Here is a 15,709-nt window from a genome sequence, read left to right as displayed (position 1 = left end):
TAACAATGTATTATAACTCAGCTAACAGTACCTTTAGGATAGCAGGCTCCGTTGCGACACTCCTCTGTGGGAGAGCAGGAGTTGTCCACACAGTCCAAGATGTAGTTTCCAGCACAACGACACAGCTTGGAGCAGCCGTCACCAAAGATGATCTCTCCTGGCTAAAAGGACAGAGACAGGTAGAGAGGAATTATTAACATGTTGTTTTGACAACACTTTAATTTATTTTGAAATGTATTTGTGCATTCTGTAAACGTATGCGTGTGTTTCTTGTGTTGCTGGTCATTTTTAAAGTATATTTGTGATGTGCTGAGAGGAGCACTGTCAATATCCATGTAAGTGGACATTCTGGACAGTAAAAGTACTGTATCGTATAATATTGTATCATATTGTGTATCACATCGAATGGTATGGTATATCATCATACACAATATACACAATATTGTATATCACATTATATTGTGTCATAATCAATCACACAGTACATTCTTAACCACAGACTAACAATCCCAGATGGTCTCGTACCTCATAGTAGTCACCTCCCTCCAGACAGCCACATGTTTCTATGGGGACACAGCGTCTGCCTTTGAACACAAAGCCTGGCTTACAGAAACACGCGCTGATACAGGAGCCAGTGCAGTTGGTGGAGGGTTCCTTACAGCTGGGGATGCAGGCAGGGCCACACTCTATATACTCAGCATTGGGAGGGCACGTCACTATTGGGGGAGAGAGGGAGAGGAGGATGGGGGGAGGCAAAGAAGAGAGGGTAAGGGGGTGAGGCGGAAGGGAGACAAGGGGTTAATATCAGGAATTATTGGGTTACCGATTAATTGATTTGTGCAAATACAGAAAGCGGTTTCTGATTCTGATCGTAAGAATGAGAACAGTCTGTTAATATCACCTGGTGGTTTTGTGGTAGTAGGTTTGGGAGTAGTTGGTTTAGGTGTAGTTGGTATGGGAGTAGTTGGTTTGACTGTAGTTGAGGCTGAGGGACAGAGGGAGACAGCATGAGACATAAGAGAGAAAGACATTATAGCCAAGTCTCAGATCTGTTTGTGCTGTCTGGTCAACTAATATATGGTCACAGCCTGGTCACCTACCCTACCATCCAAGACGTCAGACGTCAAAACACCATTCTGAGTGTGTGTGGGTGTTTGTACGGACTGTTTATGTCAGGGGACTTACTTGTAGGGTAGCAGTCCAGCTCTCCTCCCTGGACCTTACACTCGTGCATTGGAGGGCAATCAGAGGGATTGCAGGTGACGAAGGGAGCGTTACAATAACATTTCAGCTTACAGTCCTCCAGGTACCACTCCTCACCAGGCTGGAGGGAGGGAGGGAGGGAAGGAGGAGAGATGGAGGGAGAGACAATAGTTCATCAGTGGTTGGTTGTAGGTTGGTTACATACACGTCACACACACAAAGTCCATCACCCGACACACAACACACTCACCTCGTAGTACTGTCCGTTGGTGCCTTTGCAGCCACAGGAGTTCTCTTTGACACACTTCCCGGCGCTGAGGACGTAACCAGGGTCACACACACAGCCCTCTGAACAGGGAGCATCACACCCTGTGGAGGGTCTGGAGGCACAGGTGGGCTGGCAAGGGGCGGCACAGGGCACGTACTGACTGTTGGGGGAGCATGTCAGAGCTGGAGAGAAGGAGGGAAGAGGAGACATTAGGAGATAGGTCTACTTTAAAACATGACTGTCTCTTAATAATGACGTTGATGGTTATACGGAACAGTACTGTTAGAGTGTATTGTTTGGTCTTTGATGTGCTAATAACAGCAGGGTCTTTGGTGAGTGAATTAATAATAATTATTATATTAATCACTGCAATTTCCATCTTCATCATCAATATCCGTCTCTTCCTTGTTATTATTATGTATAACATGTATCTGTAGCAGGGTTGGTGTCCATTCCATTTCAATTCCAGTCAATTCAGGAAGTACTTTAAAATACAAATTCCAATTCTCTTTAATGCTTTTCAGTGAGGGAAAACTTGGAATGAGAATTTGGTTTCCTTTCTGAAATGACTGGAATGAAATGGAATTGACCCCAACACTGATCTGTACTCACGGCAGAAGGTGCTGTTCCTCCAGGTTCCGATGGTGACTCCTCGGTCCTGACAGTCGTTGACGTACGACTCGATGGACTCACACAGGATGGGTTGAGCACCATCCAGCTCGCACAGGTCAAACAGACAGTCCTTGAAGAAACTCTGAAATAGACACACATAAACATATGCGTGTCTTCGACTTGCACACAAAGCTTGGAGGTTTGGTTACTTCAGTGACAAAGTTGTTTGAATTGAATTGAATTAAGCGTATTTAAAAATCTCTGCACTAAAAATGTCTATATATTAAAAAATGTTTTTCTTGGGTGTGAGATTTCACACATTCAACAAACTTTTGTTGAATCTTAAAGACAAAATATGATATGACCCTATATACCGTACATTACAGTAATATCTCACATTAGGTAAGACACTATATACCACACATTACGGTAGTTACTCACATTGGGGTTGACCTTGGGGTGACAGACAGCGAACGGTCCGTTCTTGTCCAGTAGCATGCCGCAGTAGCCAGAGCTCTCATACCTGTCCAGTTCATCATCAGTACAGCCTGGGATGGTGGTGTTGGGCTTCTTGTTACAACTAGAGTCAGATACAGGGTGAATCAGTCATGTGTGTGTGTTGGTGTGTGTGAGTGAGTGCCTTTGTGTGTGTGCCTGTGTATGTGTTATGTGTGTGTGTGTAATGTGTGTGTGTGTAATGTGTGTGTGTGTGTGTGTGTGTGTGTGTGTGTGTGTGTGTGTGTGTGTGTGTGTGTGTGTGTGTGTGTGTGTGTGTGTGTGTGTGTGTGTTATGTGTGTGTGTGTGTGTGTAATGTGTGTGTGTGTGTGTGTATTAGTTATGTGTGTGTGTGTGATGTGTGTGTGTGTGTGTGTGTGTGTGTGTGTGTGTGTGTGTGTGTGTGTGTGTGTGTGTGTGTGTGTGTGTGTGTGTGTGTAACTGGTGGCATGACTCACTTGGGATCTGTGACCCAGCTGTGTCCAAAGTCATTGGGGTTGGTGGTCAGAGAACCGTCGGGTTTCCTGAAGTCATCGTTGGAGTTTCCGTTGTAGTCTCCACACAGTCCACACAGCTTGTCCTTATAGCTAAATACAGAGGAGCAAATAGACCGATGAGTCAACCACTTTTCCAGAATATTAATGATAACATTATAAAATAAAAGTATCACAATGTGAGAACATTCTTTTAAAAAATAATAATAATTATGTTGTGTTTATATGGTTATTTTAATGGTATATCATGTCGGGGTCACCAAAACTGTTGGAGAGAAACCAAGCTACATAGACCCCATTTTTGGTCTCTCTCTCTCCCTCTCCCTCTCTCTCTCTCTCTCTCATTCCCTCTCTGTATGTGTGTGTGTGTGTTCTCTTCAGTGTGTATGAAGCAGTTTTGACTCACTCCTTGATGACCTTGATGTCCATATAGTGGTTTCCGTCATATCGTACGGTCACACCAAAGTCCATGGCTACAGTGTAGTGTTTACCAGACTTCAAAACAGACACGCCTGTAGCTGGGGTCAGTGGGATGTTCACATTGATACCATCCAACTAGGAGGAGAAGAGGACACAGACGTGTTAGTGAGGGGCACTTCATTTTTTATGTTTTTTAGCTTCCTCTTTATAAGCTGTTCTGTGTTTTGTATGAATTTTATGCATTTAATGCTGCTCAGGAATTTCCCTTCGGTGGCAAAAAATATTTATTGAATACAATGACAAACTGTTCTTGACAGTGTATGTTACTTTATATTGAATGAGTACATGCAGGGTTCTGCATTTTATCACTATTTCTTTCTATTGTTACGTTATTAAACATTTTCAAGCGTCTTCCTCATCTCTTTTTCTCTCTACCCCAACCCTATCCCTCCATCAGTCCCTCTCTCTCTCACCTGCACGGTGCCTCCCTTCAAGATGGAGATCTTCACCCCACGCACGTACACATGCACAGCCTTCAGGTAGGAGATGGTTGGTTTGTTGAAGCGGTTCTCGTTGTCAGCATGCACCTCGTAGTGAGGCACTGACGTGTGGTTACAGGGCTCTGACATCAGGTAGCTGCAGTTCCCCATGAAGTTGTACTTCTTCTTGTCGAAGGTGGTGTAGTGAGGGTCACCAGACGCGATACAGGTAGAGGTGTCTGGGGGGAACAGTGATTATAAAGTTGGGAGTGAGATTAGTAATTGGCTGGTGGAAATAATACTGACTCATTGTTCACATAGTTGGGTTATTATTTTCACCAAATGATGCCTGACAAAATGTAAATAGTGTTTTCCAAGCTGAACATAATACATGTATACTGTATATAAGGCTGTCTGTTTGCATAGCTAGGAATCAAACTCTAGGAACGATCCACTTTACTGTAGGTTGGATGTTCCTGTGGGTTTCACGATGGAACTCCTTACCAATATAATTGATTTGATAAGACTTTCATCTTTATATAAGTGATGATAAATGAGCTAATACAAGTTATGATAACTGAGCTAATACAAGTTATGATAACTGAGCTAATTGAAGTTATGATAACTGAGCTAATACAAGTTATGATAACTGAGCTAATACAAGTTATGATAACTTGGGCGGCAGGTAGCCTAGTGGTTAGATCGTTGGGACAGTAACCGAAAGGTTGCTCAACTGAATCCCCGAGCTGACAAGGTAAAAGTCTGTCGTTCTGTCCGTGAACAAGGCAGTTAACCCGCCGTCATTGCAAATAAGAAATTGTTCTTAAAAACCTCTTAATTGTTGGACCCTCTTTTTCAATTTTTGCCTAAAATGACATACCCACATCTAACTCCCTGTAGCTCAGGCACTGATACAAGGATATGCATATTCTTGGTACCATTTGAAAGGAAACACTTTGGAGTTTGTGGAAATGTGAAAGGAATGTAGAAGGATATAACACATTAGATCAGGTAAAAGATAATACAAAGAAAAACCCACCGTTTTTTTGTATTTTTTTGTACCATCATGTTTGAAATGCAAGAGAAAGGCCATAATGTATTATTCCAGCCCAGCTTCATTGATCCAGCCCAGCAGTGTATGTGCAAAGTTCCAGACTGATCCAATGAATCATTGCATTTCTGTTCAAAATGTTGTATCAAGACTGCCCAAATGTGCCTAATTTGTTGATGAAAAACTTTTCATGTTCAAAACTGTGCACTCTACTCAAACAATAGCATGGTATTCTTTCACTGTAATAGCTACTGTAAATTGGACAGTGCAGTTAGATTAACAAGAATTTAAGCTTTCTGCCAATGTCAGATATGTTTATGTCCTGGGAAATGTTCTTGTTACTTACAACCTCATGCTAATCGCATTAGCCTACGTTAGCTCAACCCACCAATCCTGAAGAAGTTTTAACTGACTTGCCTAGTTAAATAAAGGTCAAATAAAAAGTCAGCTAATTCAAGTTGTGATAACTGAGCTAATACAAGTTATGATAACTTTGCCTAACAATGTATTATGACTCAGCTAACAGTACCTTTAGGATAGCAGGCTCCGTTGCGACACTCCTCCGTGGGAGAGCAGGAGTTGTCCACACAGTCCAAGATGTAGTTTCCAGCACAACGACACAGCTTGGAGCAGCCGTCACCAAAGATGATCTCTCCTGGCTAAAAGGACAGAGACAGGTAGATAGGAATTATTAACATGTTGTTTTGACAATATATATATATTTTTTGTAATTTATTTGTGCATTCTGTAAACGTATGCCTGTGTTCCTTGTGTTGCTGGTCATTTTTAAAGTATATTTGTGATGTGCTGAGAGGAGCACTATCAATATCCATGTAAGTGGACATTCTGGACAGTAAAAGTACTGTATCGTGTAATATTGTATCATATTGTGTATCACATCGAATGGTATGGTATATCATCATACACAATATACACAATATTGTATATCACATTATATTGTCATAATCAATCACACAGTACATTCTTAACCACAGACTAACAATCCCAGATGGTCTCGTACCTCATAGTAGTCACCTCCCTCCAGACAGCCACATGTTTCTATGGGGACACAGCGTCTGCCTTTGAACACAAAGCCTGGCTTACAGAAACACGCGCTGATACAGGAGCCAGTGCAGTTGGTGGAGGGTTCCTTACAGCTGGGGATGCAGGCAGGGCCACACTCTATATACTCAGCATTGGGAGGGCACGTCACTATTGGGGGAGAGAGGGAAAGGGGGGGGGGGGGGGGGTAAGGGGGTGTATGGGTTGGGGTGGAAGGGAATCAAAGGTTAACAACAGAGCTCATTTGTGTCGGTTTCTGATTCTGACCATGATAATTATAGAGGATATTGGCTGTTAATCTCACCTGGTGGTTTTGTGGTTGATGGTTTTGGTGTAGAAGGCTTGGGGGTTGAGGGTTTGGGAGTAGTTGTTCCCGGTGCTGATGTAGTTGGTCCCGGTGTTGGAGGTTTTGGTGTAGTTGGTGGAGGAGCTGAAATAACCAATGAAAACATTTGAGACACAAAAAAATACTTTCAGAAGACCAAATAAACTCCAGAGGCTAGCAGTTTTCAAAGATCAGAAGACACGATTGTCTATATTTACACAAGATATTGATAATCTCAGATCATAGATGATTCATTACCTGTGCATTCTGTGATGCACACAGCGTCTATAGCGATGTCTGTCTCAGGGGTCTCACCGTAGATGCCAACGATCACAAACTGAAACTCAAACACCCTCCGTCAAATCAACATTCAAACAAAAGGAAAACAGGTTTACCAGATAAATACACATTTGTGCTTCGATAAAGAAGGGTTGAATATAAGAGCACAAGGCTATTTTTTTTTAGTTTATATCAAATTCGTAACAAATCACTTTTCAGCCTGTTTTACCTGCATGTTATCTGAGCCAAGGTAGCGTATCTCTGCAGGCTTCCAACCCTGGCCCTGGTTCCCTGTCAAGGAGAAGATAGGGGAACCGAGGCTTCCTCCTGGAGGGGGAGAGCGAGAGAGAGATACAGAGAGAGTAGAGGCAGAGAGTGGGTAATCATAGGTAAGTGGAGCTGCAAGATATTGGTTATCTTACCGCTGGTCACATCTATCTTATAGGTAAGTGGAGCTGCAAGACATCAGTTATCTTACCACCGGTCACATCTATCTTATAGGTAAGTGGAGCTGCAAGACATCAGTTATCTTACCACTGGTCACATCTATCTTATAGGTAAGTGGAGCTGCAGGACATCAGTTATCTTACCACTGGTCACATCTATCTTACAGGTAAGTGGAGCTGCAGGACATCAGTTATCTTACCACTGGTCACATCTATCTTACAGGTAAGTGGAGCTGCAAGATATCAGTTATCTTACCACCGGTCACATCTATCTTATAGGTAAGTGGAGCTGCAGGACATCAGTTATCTTACCACTGGTCACTGCGTGGACATTGAGCTTCATGGTGGTGGCAGTGCCATACATGTAGTAATGGAAGGTAAGGTCCAGACAGCCAGAGGAGGAGGAAGTGGGAGGGCTCCACAGCTCTACTTTCTCTCCAGCGACACGAAACAACGAGTCCATCAGCAGATATTGGCCCACTGCGGAGAGAAGAGACCACATGAAAACAAGACAATATGAGAAAGTACACGAGTGACCTTTAACATGAGCTGTTGGGTGTCACCATGTATTTTCTCCCAGTAAATAAAATACGATTTAGACAGCACAGTGTTCAAAGGAAGACCTACAGCCTGGTTTGGAGAAGTCATCGTCAGGACCAGATCCGTCTGTGTCAGTTTGACCAATCCACTGCTCCCAACCAAACAAGTCAGGATGTGATGGTTTACGTGCCTCCCAGCTGCACAGATCATCAGTGGTGTCGAAGTCACAACCAGTCAGACAGGCTGTGGAAATACATGGAATTGATCAGTACAGGTGTATGATATAGTCAAACTGGAAAGGGAAAGAGAGTAAATTCCTATCAAGACTTAGTGATTAGGCAAACGTGTCAAAATACACATTTTAAACATTTTCATGCACAGAACACAGCAAATATTAACAAAACACTACAACTTGATCTACGTGTCAGTCCGGCCCGCTACTTTAGAGCATAAAAACGTCATGAAGGAGGGGGGGGGGGGGGGGGGGGTGATGAGAATGAGAGTAAAGAGCTACATACCTGGACAAGCTCCCTCACTAATGACAATGTTATCCAGGGCTGAGTCACAAGAAGCAGACAATCCACGCTGTGCCTCAAACACAATCTGTAGACAGAGATAAACACATATGATATGGAGAATGTGTAGTCACCCAAGTCACTGTCATTGACCAATAATTGTCCAATTATATGCCAGGTAGAGAGACAAAACCAGCTAAGCAAGGGCCACAACAAATAAAAAAACTTGAGAGGCCCTGGTGTCAATGTCTCCTTGTCTGTCTGTTTTTCTCTCTCTCACATTCCCTGAGCTGTGATTGTTTTACAACTACCAGTGTCTCGTTAAAGACTTTGCTGTGGAGGACAAGAGAGATGAAAAGTGCTGTAAAGAAATGGCAGAGGGCTGTAAAACGGACACAGATGCTTGTGACCCGACTGATCACTCTTTCACTGAAACCAGACACATGCAGCACTCAAACATGTGAGTGTCTATCCTGAATCTAATTCAAACACACACACACACACTCACTCACATTTAGGGTCTGTCCTGCTGGTTTGGCCACAGTGACAGCAGCTCCAAGCCAGGAGGTGCTCTGGATCCCAGTCTTCTCCCAGACTTTGTCCTCCGAGGTGGGCCTCTTGGCCAGCACGAGCAGGTGGTTCTGGTTGTCTGAGCCGTACATGTAGTAGTGGAACTGGACACAAATCTGGGTGGAGGTGGAGGAGAGGGCCGGGCTGAGAAGACGAGCCTTCTGCCCGTTGGCCACATTGTCACACTCATGGTAGATGTAGAACCCATCTAGAGAAATAAAGAAAGAAAAGGAGAGAGAGAGAGAGAGAGAGAGAGAGAGAGAGAGAGAGAGAGAGAGAGAGAGAGTGAGTGATGTAGATGGGTGTGGAGATAACAAAGAACCATTGAAGCAATATTTTCTGTGATGTAAGAGTCATAGTCTAAATATTGGATATGACTGTGAGTTTCGAGGTGCACGATACTGCTATTAAAACTCCAGATCCCTCATGGTAGGAGTTGTCTAAAGCAGAAAGAAGACTGGCCACCAAAAGCCACCACAATCTATTTACCTACATGGGTGAAGAAAACATTTACTAAAGTCTCTCATCTACAGTGCCTTGCGAAAGTATTCGGCCCCCTTGAACTTTGCGACCTTTTGCCACATTTCAGGCTTCAAACATAAAGATATAAAACTGTATTAGTTTGTGAAGAATCAACAACAAGTGGGACACAATCATGAAGTGGAACGACATTTATTGGATATTTCAAACTTTTTTAACAAATCAAAAACTGAAAAATTGGGCGTGCAAAATTATTCAGCCCCTTTACTTTCAGTGCAGCAAACTCTCTCCAGAAGTTCAGTGAGGATCTCTGAATGATCCAATGTTGACCTAAATGACTAATGATGATAAATACAAACCACCTGTGTGTAATCAAGTCTCCGTATCAATGCACCTGCACTGTGATCGTCTCAGAGGTCTGTTAAAAGCGCAGAGAGCATCATGAAGAACAAGGAACACACCAGGCAGGTCCGAGATACTGTTGTGAAGAAGTTTAAAGCCGGATTTGGATACAAAAAGATTTCCCAAGCTTTAAACATCCCAAGGAGCACTGTGCAAGCGATAATATTGAAATGGAAGGAGTATCAGACCACTGCAAATCTACCAAGACCTGGCCGTCCCTCTAAACTTTCAGCTCATACAAGGAGAAGACTGATCAGAGATGCAGCCAAGAGGCCCATGATCACTCTGGATGACCTGCAGAGATCTACAGCTGAGGTGGGAGACTCTGTCCATAGGACAACAATCAGTCGTATATTGCACAAATCTGGCCTTTATGGAAGAGTGGCAAGAAGAAAGACATTTCTTAAAGATATCCATAAAAAGTGTTGTTTAAAGTTTGCCACAAGCCACCTGGGAGACACACCAAACATGTGGAAGAAGGTGCTCTGATCAGATGAAACCAAAATTGAACTTTTTGGCAACAATGCAAAACGTTATGTTTGGCGTAAAAGCAACACAGCTGAACACACCATCCCCACTGTCAAACATGGTGGTGGCAGCATCATGGTTTGGGCCTGGTTTTCTTCAGCAGGGACATGGAAGATGGTTAAAATTGATGGGAAGATGGATGGAGCCAAATACAGGACCATTCTGGAAGAGAACCTGATGGAGTCTGCAAAAGACCTGAGACTGGGACGGAGATTTGTCTTCCAACAAGACAATGATCCAAAACATAAAGCAAAATCTACAATGGAATGGTTGAAAAATAAACATATCCAGGTGTTAGAATGGCCAAGTCAAAGTCCAGACCTGAATCCAATCGAGAATCTGTGGAAAGAACTGAAAACTGCTGTTCACAAATGCTCTCCATCCAACCTCACTGAGCTCGAGCTGTTTTGCAAGGAGGAATGGGAAAAAATTTCAGTCTCTCGATGTGCAAAACTGATAGAGACATACCCCAAGCGACTTACAGCTGTAATTGCAGCAAAAGGTGGCGCTACAAAGTATTAACTTAAGGTGGCGGAATAATTTTGCACGCCCAATTTTTCAGTTTTTGATTTGTTAAAAAAGTTTGAAATATCCAATAAATGTCGTTCCACTTCATGATTGTGTCCCACTTGTTGTTGATTCTTCACAAAAAAATACAGTTTTATATCTTTATGTTTGAAGCCTGAAATGTGGCAAAAGGTCGCAAAGTTCAAGGGGGCCGAATACTTTCGCAAGGCACTGTATGTGATGTATATATATATTCACACAGGTGGATGTCCCTAAGAGGACAGGCTACTCACTGCCGTCAGGGTAGTCCCCGGGGGGGCCTGTTCCTGGTGTAGGGGTGGGACCTCGGTGTCTTGTCCAATCACTGTTGTCGTTGCCGTCCTGCTGGAGCTGACAATAGGGTGCACTTTCCTGGTTAAAGTCACAAGAGGTCAGAATAGCTGTAGGAAAGAGATGGGTGGAGAGAGAAGGATGAAGAGAGAGGGGTGGAGAGAGGGGTGGAGAGAGGGATGGAGAGAGAGGGATGGAGAGGGATGGAGAGAGAGGGATGGAGAGAGAGGGATGGAGAGGGATGGAGAGGGGATGGAGAGAGAGGGATGGAGAGGAATGGAGAGAGAGGGATGAGAGAGAGGGATGGAGAGGGATGGAGAGGGGATGGAGAGAGGGATGGAGAGAGAGGGATGGAGAGAGGGATGGAGAGAGAGGGATGGAGAGGAATGGAGAGAGAGGGATGAGAGAGGGATGGAGAGAGAGAGATGGAGAGAGAGGGATGGAGGGGGATGGAGAGGGGATGGAGAGAGGGATGGAGAGAGAGGGATGGAGAGAGGGATGGAGAGAGAGGCATGGAGAGGAATGGAGAGAGAGGGATGAGAGAGGGATGGAGAGAGAAGGATGGAGAGGGATGGAGAGAGGGATGGAGAGAGAGGGATGGAGAGAGGGATGAGAGAGAGGGATATGGAGAGAGGGATGGAGAGAGAGATTGTGAGTGAGGTCCTGAATGTTCTACTCTCAAAAGCACTCAGATCTCTGACGCCGTTGAACATTAAATAACAACAAATGCTTGAATGCACTGAATGTATAGAATGTGTGTCAGATCAAATCAAATCAAACTTTTTGTCACATGCGCCGAATACAATAAGTGCAGATTTTACCGTGAAATGCTGACTTACAAGCCCTTAACCAACAGTGCAGTTCAAGAAGAAGAACATTTTTACCAAGTAGACTAATATAAAAAGTTATAATAGAAAGTATCACAATAAGAACAACAATAACGAGGCTTTATAAGCACACACCCGAGGGGCCCCAGTGTTAAGAATCAGCGTGGCAGACGTGTTGTTGCCTACTCTCACCACCTGGGGGCGGCCCGTCAGGAGGTCCAGGATCCAGTTGCAGAGGGAAGAGTTTAGTCCCAGTGTCCATAGCTTAGGGATGAGCTTCATGGGCACTATGGTATTGAACGATGAGCTGTAGTCAATGAACAGCATTCTCACATAGGTGTTTCTTTTGTCCAGGTGGGAAAGGGCAGTGTGGAGTGCGATTGAGATTGCGTCATCTGTGGATCTGTTGGGGAGGTATGCAAATTGGAGTGGGTCTAGGCTGTCAGGGAGGATGCTGTTGATGTGGGCCATGACCAGCCTTTCAAAGCACTACATGGCTACCGACGTGAGTGCCACGGGGCTGTAATAATTTAGGCAGGTTACATTCGCTTCCTTGGGCACAGGGACTATGGTGGTCTGCTTGAAGCATGTAGGTATTACAGACTCGGCCAGGGAGAGGTTGAAAATGTCAGTGAAGACACTTGACAGTTGGTCCGCACATGCTTTGAGTACATGTCCTGGTAATCTGTCTGGCCCAGCGGCCTTGTGAATGTTGACCTGTTTAAAGGTTTTGTTCACATCAGCTACCGAGAGCGTTATCACACAGTCATCCAGAACAGCTGGTGCTCTCGTGCATGCTTCAGTGTTACTTGCCTCGAAGTGAGCATAAAAGGCATTTAGCCTGGTAGGCTCGCGTCACTGGGCAGCTCGCATCTGGGTTTCCCTTTGTAGTCCGTATTAGTTTTCAAGCCCTGCCACATCCGACGAGCGTCAGAGCCGGTGTAGTAGGATTCAATCTTAATCCTGTATTGACGCTTTGCTTGTTTGATGGTTTGTCTGAGCGGGATCATAGCGGGATTTCTTATAAGCCTTGAAAGCGGCAGCTCTAGCCTTTAGCTCGATGCGGATGTTGCCTGTAATCCATGGCTTCTGGTTGGGATATGTACATGCAGTCACTGTGGGCTGACGTCATCGATGCACTTATTGATGAAGCCGATGACTGAGGTGGTGTACTCCTCAATGCCATTGGATGAATCACGGAAACATATTCCAGTCTGTGCTGCAAAACAGTTCTGTAGTGTAGCATCCCCGTCATCTGACCACTTCCGTATTGAGTGAGTCACTGATGCTTCCTGCTTTAGTTTTTGCTTGTAAGCAGGAATCAGGAGGATAGAATTATGGTCAGATTTGCCAAATGGAGGGCGGGGGAGAGCTTTGTGTGCATCTCTGTGTGTGGAGTAAAGTCATTTTTTCCCCCCTGGTTGCACGTGACATGCTGTTGATATAATGAGGCAAATATCACGGAGCAATTGGCTGCTCAAATCATCATAGGTAAATGGCATTATATCAAATGTGTTGTCATGTGTTGTCCTTCTCAAGGCTACTATACAGCCAAGGTGACATTGCGTAAACACGTTGGCAAAAGACAGCTGACTACCATATCAACAGTAATGCATTTAGAATCTGTTGATTACCTCTTGCCATATCAACAGTAATGCATTTGGAATCTGTTGATTACCTCTTGCCATATCAACAGTAATTCATTTGGAATCTGTTGATTACCTCTTGCCATATCAACAGTAATTCATTTGGAATCTGTTGATTATCTCTTGCCATATCAACAGTAAAGCATTTGGAATCTGTTGATTATGGAACACCCAGACCCTAAACCAATTACTTAATTTTTTTATTTAACCTTTATTTAACTAGGCAAATCAGTTTACGAACAAATTCCTACTTACAATGATGGCCTACCCCGGCCAAACCCAGACGACACTGGGCCAATTGTGCGCCGCCCTATGGGACTCCCAATCGTGGCCAGGATGTGATTGAGCCTGGATTTGAACCAGGGACTGTACTGCCGCCTCTTGCACTGAGATGCAGTGCCTTAGACCGCTGCCCTAGACCGCTGCCCCACTTTCTGGCCCCCTCTTGCATTGTTTTGTACCATAACTGCGAGAAAGTGTCTGTGTGTTTTTGTGTGTCTGTGTGCGCGCGGGCACGTCTGACAGTGTGTAAGCAGGTTGTGTAGCGATAAGCGTCTTTGTGTTGTACAGTATAGGGTAGGATATGGAGAAAGACCATCATGTTCCCAAGGACATTGTGATGACTGGATCATGTGACTGAACTCACCTGCCGGTTGTATCTATCAGACGCTGTACAGTAGACCCACAGAGTGGGGTTACATGATTTGTATCCAATTAGCCTAACACTAAAACACCTGATTCAACTAATCACCTAATCATCAGTTGAATCACTTGTGGTAGAGCTGGGCTGCCCATCATATTTTAATCAAGTGTTCTGCTAATATTAACAACAAGGCAAAAGATGAAAAACCAAATTGTGTTTTGATATGGCAAACTTACCAGCATCTCTCACTGATCTTGCATAGCTGTGTAAAAGAAAAAAGAGAGGTAGATTAAATGTGGTTTCCTGTTTGTATAAAATATACTGTCTGGGATCTATCCATATGCTATGTGAAGAATACGAATTGCTATAGAATCCAAAATATCAGCAGAGATTTAAGAAGTAAATTAAATTAATTATAGACCGTTTAGCTGACAACATCACAAAAATGCCGCAAAAAAATAGCAGCAGGGATTTTTGTCTATACCGTACGAGTGGATGGCGTATCATTTCATTTAATTAATTAATTATAACTGACAACGTCACAAAAAACGCTGCAGACGATCCAATGGGGAAGAAGTCCACGTGTTGCTATGATTCTGGATGGTCAGATAGCTAGCAATAATGAGACGATGCTGCCATGGGGGGGGAATCGTATGTGGGTCGTTTCTGCTAGTTTTATTTTGGTCTTGATACCATATGTCTTGTTTTGAGTTACTTTGACTGATGTAATGTCTCTGCTAATATGGATTAAAAAAAAGATTTGACTAGCTAGCTAGCTAAACAACAATTGTTCATGAAGTTGCTTTACAATCATTCAGAACAATTACTTGAAAGGATACCATTTCAGAGCCACATCTGTTTCGCCCAGCTCCATCAGAAGAAGATTACAAATGCACACATCATCCCTGATAGCGACAAATGTGAGTTCATTAACACTGTCTTTACAATAGCGTGTGTCAAGTACGGCAAATGCAACAAAACCAATTATTCTGTAAAACTTGATTGGTAAAATACTCGAAACACCTTACAATATCTGATACCTGTAATTCATACTTTACAGTAGAATATTATTATACAATTATAATCAAACATTTCAAATTGACCAAACTTTGCAGCTCAATATTAATATCTCAGTCTCTGTAACTCACCCTTCTTCTATGGTGGCCAGGGCACTGTACCCACATATCCACAGCAGGACACAAATGCTTTTTAATTTGCCCATGGCTAACTTAAGAGTTAGCGGGCTAGCCATTCAGTTAGCAGGGAATGAGGACAATGAGAGGGATCAGGGCAATGAGAGGGACCCGTACTTTTATAGGTGGGATGAAAGTGTAGAACAAGATAGGAGGAGGGAGGGAAAGAAGGGTGTAGGGAGTGGAGTGTATTATAAATGCTATTACCCTATTATCACTAGCCTACGTCTCAAGATGTGTATGATCTTGCGTTGCACATTGCCAAACCACCAATTCATTGAGTGAATAAGTAACAGTGAGTGATATGGCATGGGTGTGTTCAGTTTGTGAGTTTTTGTCTGACGCCAGTGTACAGTTAGAATGGGTGGAGATGCTTCGTAAAGTTCTGCATCT

At 43.6% G+C, this 15,709-nt stretch overlaps 1 protein-coding gene across 1 annotated transcript in view; it reads right to left on the bottom strand.

The window, feature by feature from the left end:
* LOC110531469 (IgGFc-binding protein) overlaps positions 1 to 15,410 on the bottom strand; it is a 95,687-nt gene extending 80,277 nt beyond the window's left edge. The window contains exons 1-22 of the mRNA XM_090183534.1: positions 15,272 to 15,410; positions 14,360 to 14,385; positions 10,971 to 11,117; positions 8,703 to 8,968; positions 8,194 to 8,278; positions 7,763 to 7,918; positions 7,448 to 7,615; positions 6,919 to 7,016; positions 6,669 to 6,747; positions 6,390 to 6,515; positions 6,045 to 6,235; positions 5,553 to 5,682; positions 3,967 to 4,211; positions 3,480 to 3,628; positions 3,038 to 3,166; positions 2,525 to 2,663; positions 2,084 to 2,225; positions 1,454 to 1,653; positions 1,186 to 1,324; positions 902 to 985; positions 526 to 716; positions 32 to 161 (exon numbers count right to left, since the gene is read on the bottom strand). Coding sequence (XP_090039660.1) covers positions 32 to 161; positions 526 to 716; positions 902 to 985; positions 1,186 to 1,324; positions 1,454 to 1,653; positions 2,084 to 2,225; positions 2,525 to 2,663; positions 3,038 to 3,166; positions 3,480 to 3,628; positions 3,967 to 4,211; positions 5,553 to 5,682; positions 6,045 to 6,235; positions 6,390 to 6,515; positions 6,669 to 6,747; positions 6,919 to 7,016; positions 7,448 to 7,615; positions 7,763 to 7,918; positions 8,194 to 8,278; positions 8,703 to 8,968; positions 10,971 to 11,117; positions 14,360 to 14,385; positions 15,272 to 15,375 — 3,124 coding nt within the window. The 5' untranslated portion in view covers positions 15,376 to 15,410. The remainder of the gene's footprint in view (positions 1 to 31; positions 162 to 525; positions 717 to 901; positions 986 to 1,185; positions 1,325 to 1,453; positions 1,654 to 2,083; positions 2,226 to 2,524; positions 2,664 to 3,037; positions 3,167 to 3,479; positions 3,629 to 3,966; positions 4,212 to 5,552; positions 5,683 to 6,044; positions 6,236 to 6,389; positions 6,516 to 6,668; positions 6,748 to 6,918; positions 7,017 to 7,447; positions 7,616 to 7,762; positions 7,919 to 8,193; positions 8,279 to 8,702; positions 8,969 to 10,970; positions 11,118 to 14,359; positions 14,386 to 15,271) is intronic.
* Positions 15,411 to 15,709: the final 299 nt, after the last annotated feature.

Source organism: Oncorhynchus mykiss, chromosome 9 (assembly GCF_057628025.1).
Source record: "Oncorhynchus mykiss isolate SJ-2025 chromosome 9, ASM5762802v1, whole genome shotgun sequence".
Taxonomy (NCBI): domain Eukaryota; kingdom Metazoa; phylum Chordata; class Actinopteri; order Salmoniformes; family Salmonidae; genus Oncorhynchus; species Oncorhynchus mykiss.
The sequence above is the reverse complement of the archived record's forward strand: the minus strand, read 5'-3'. Positions and strand labels throughout refer to the sequence as shown.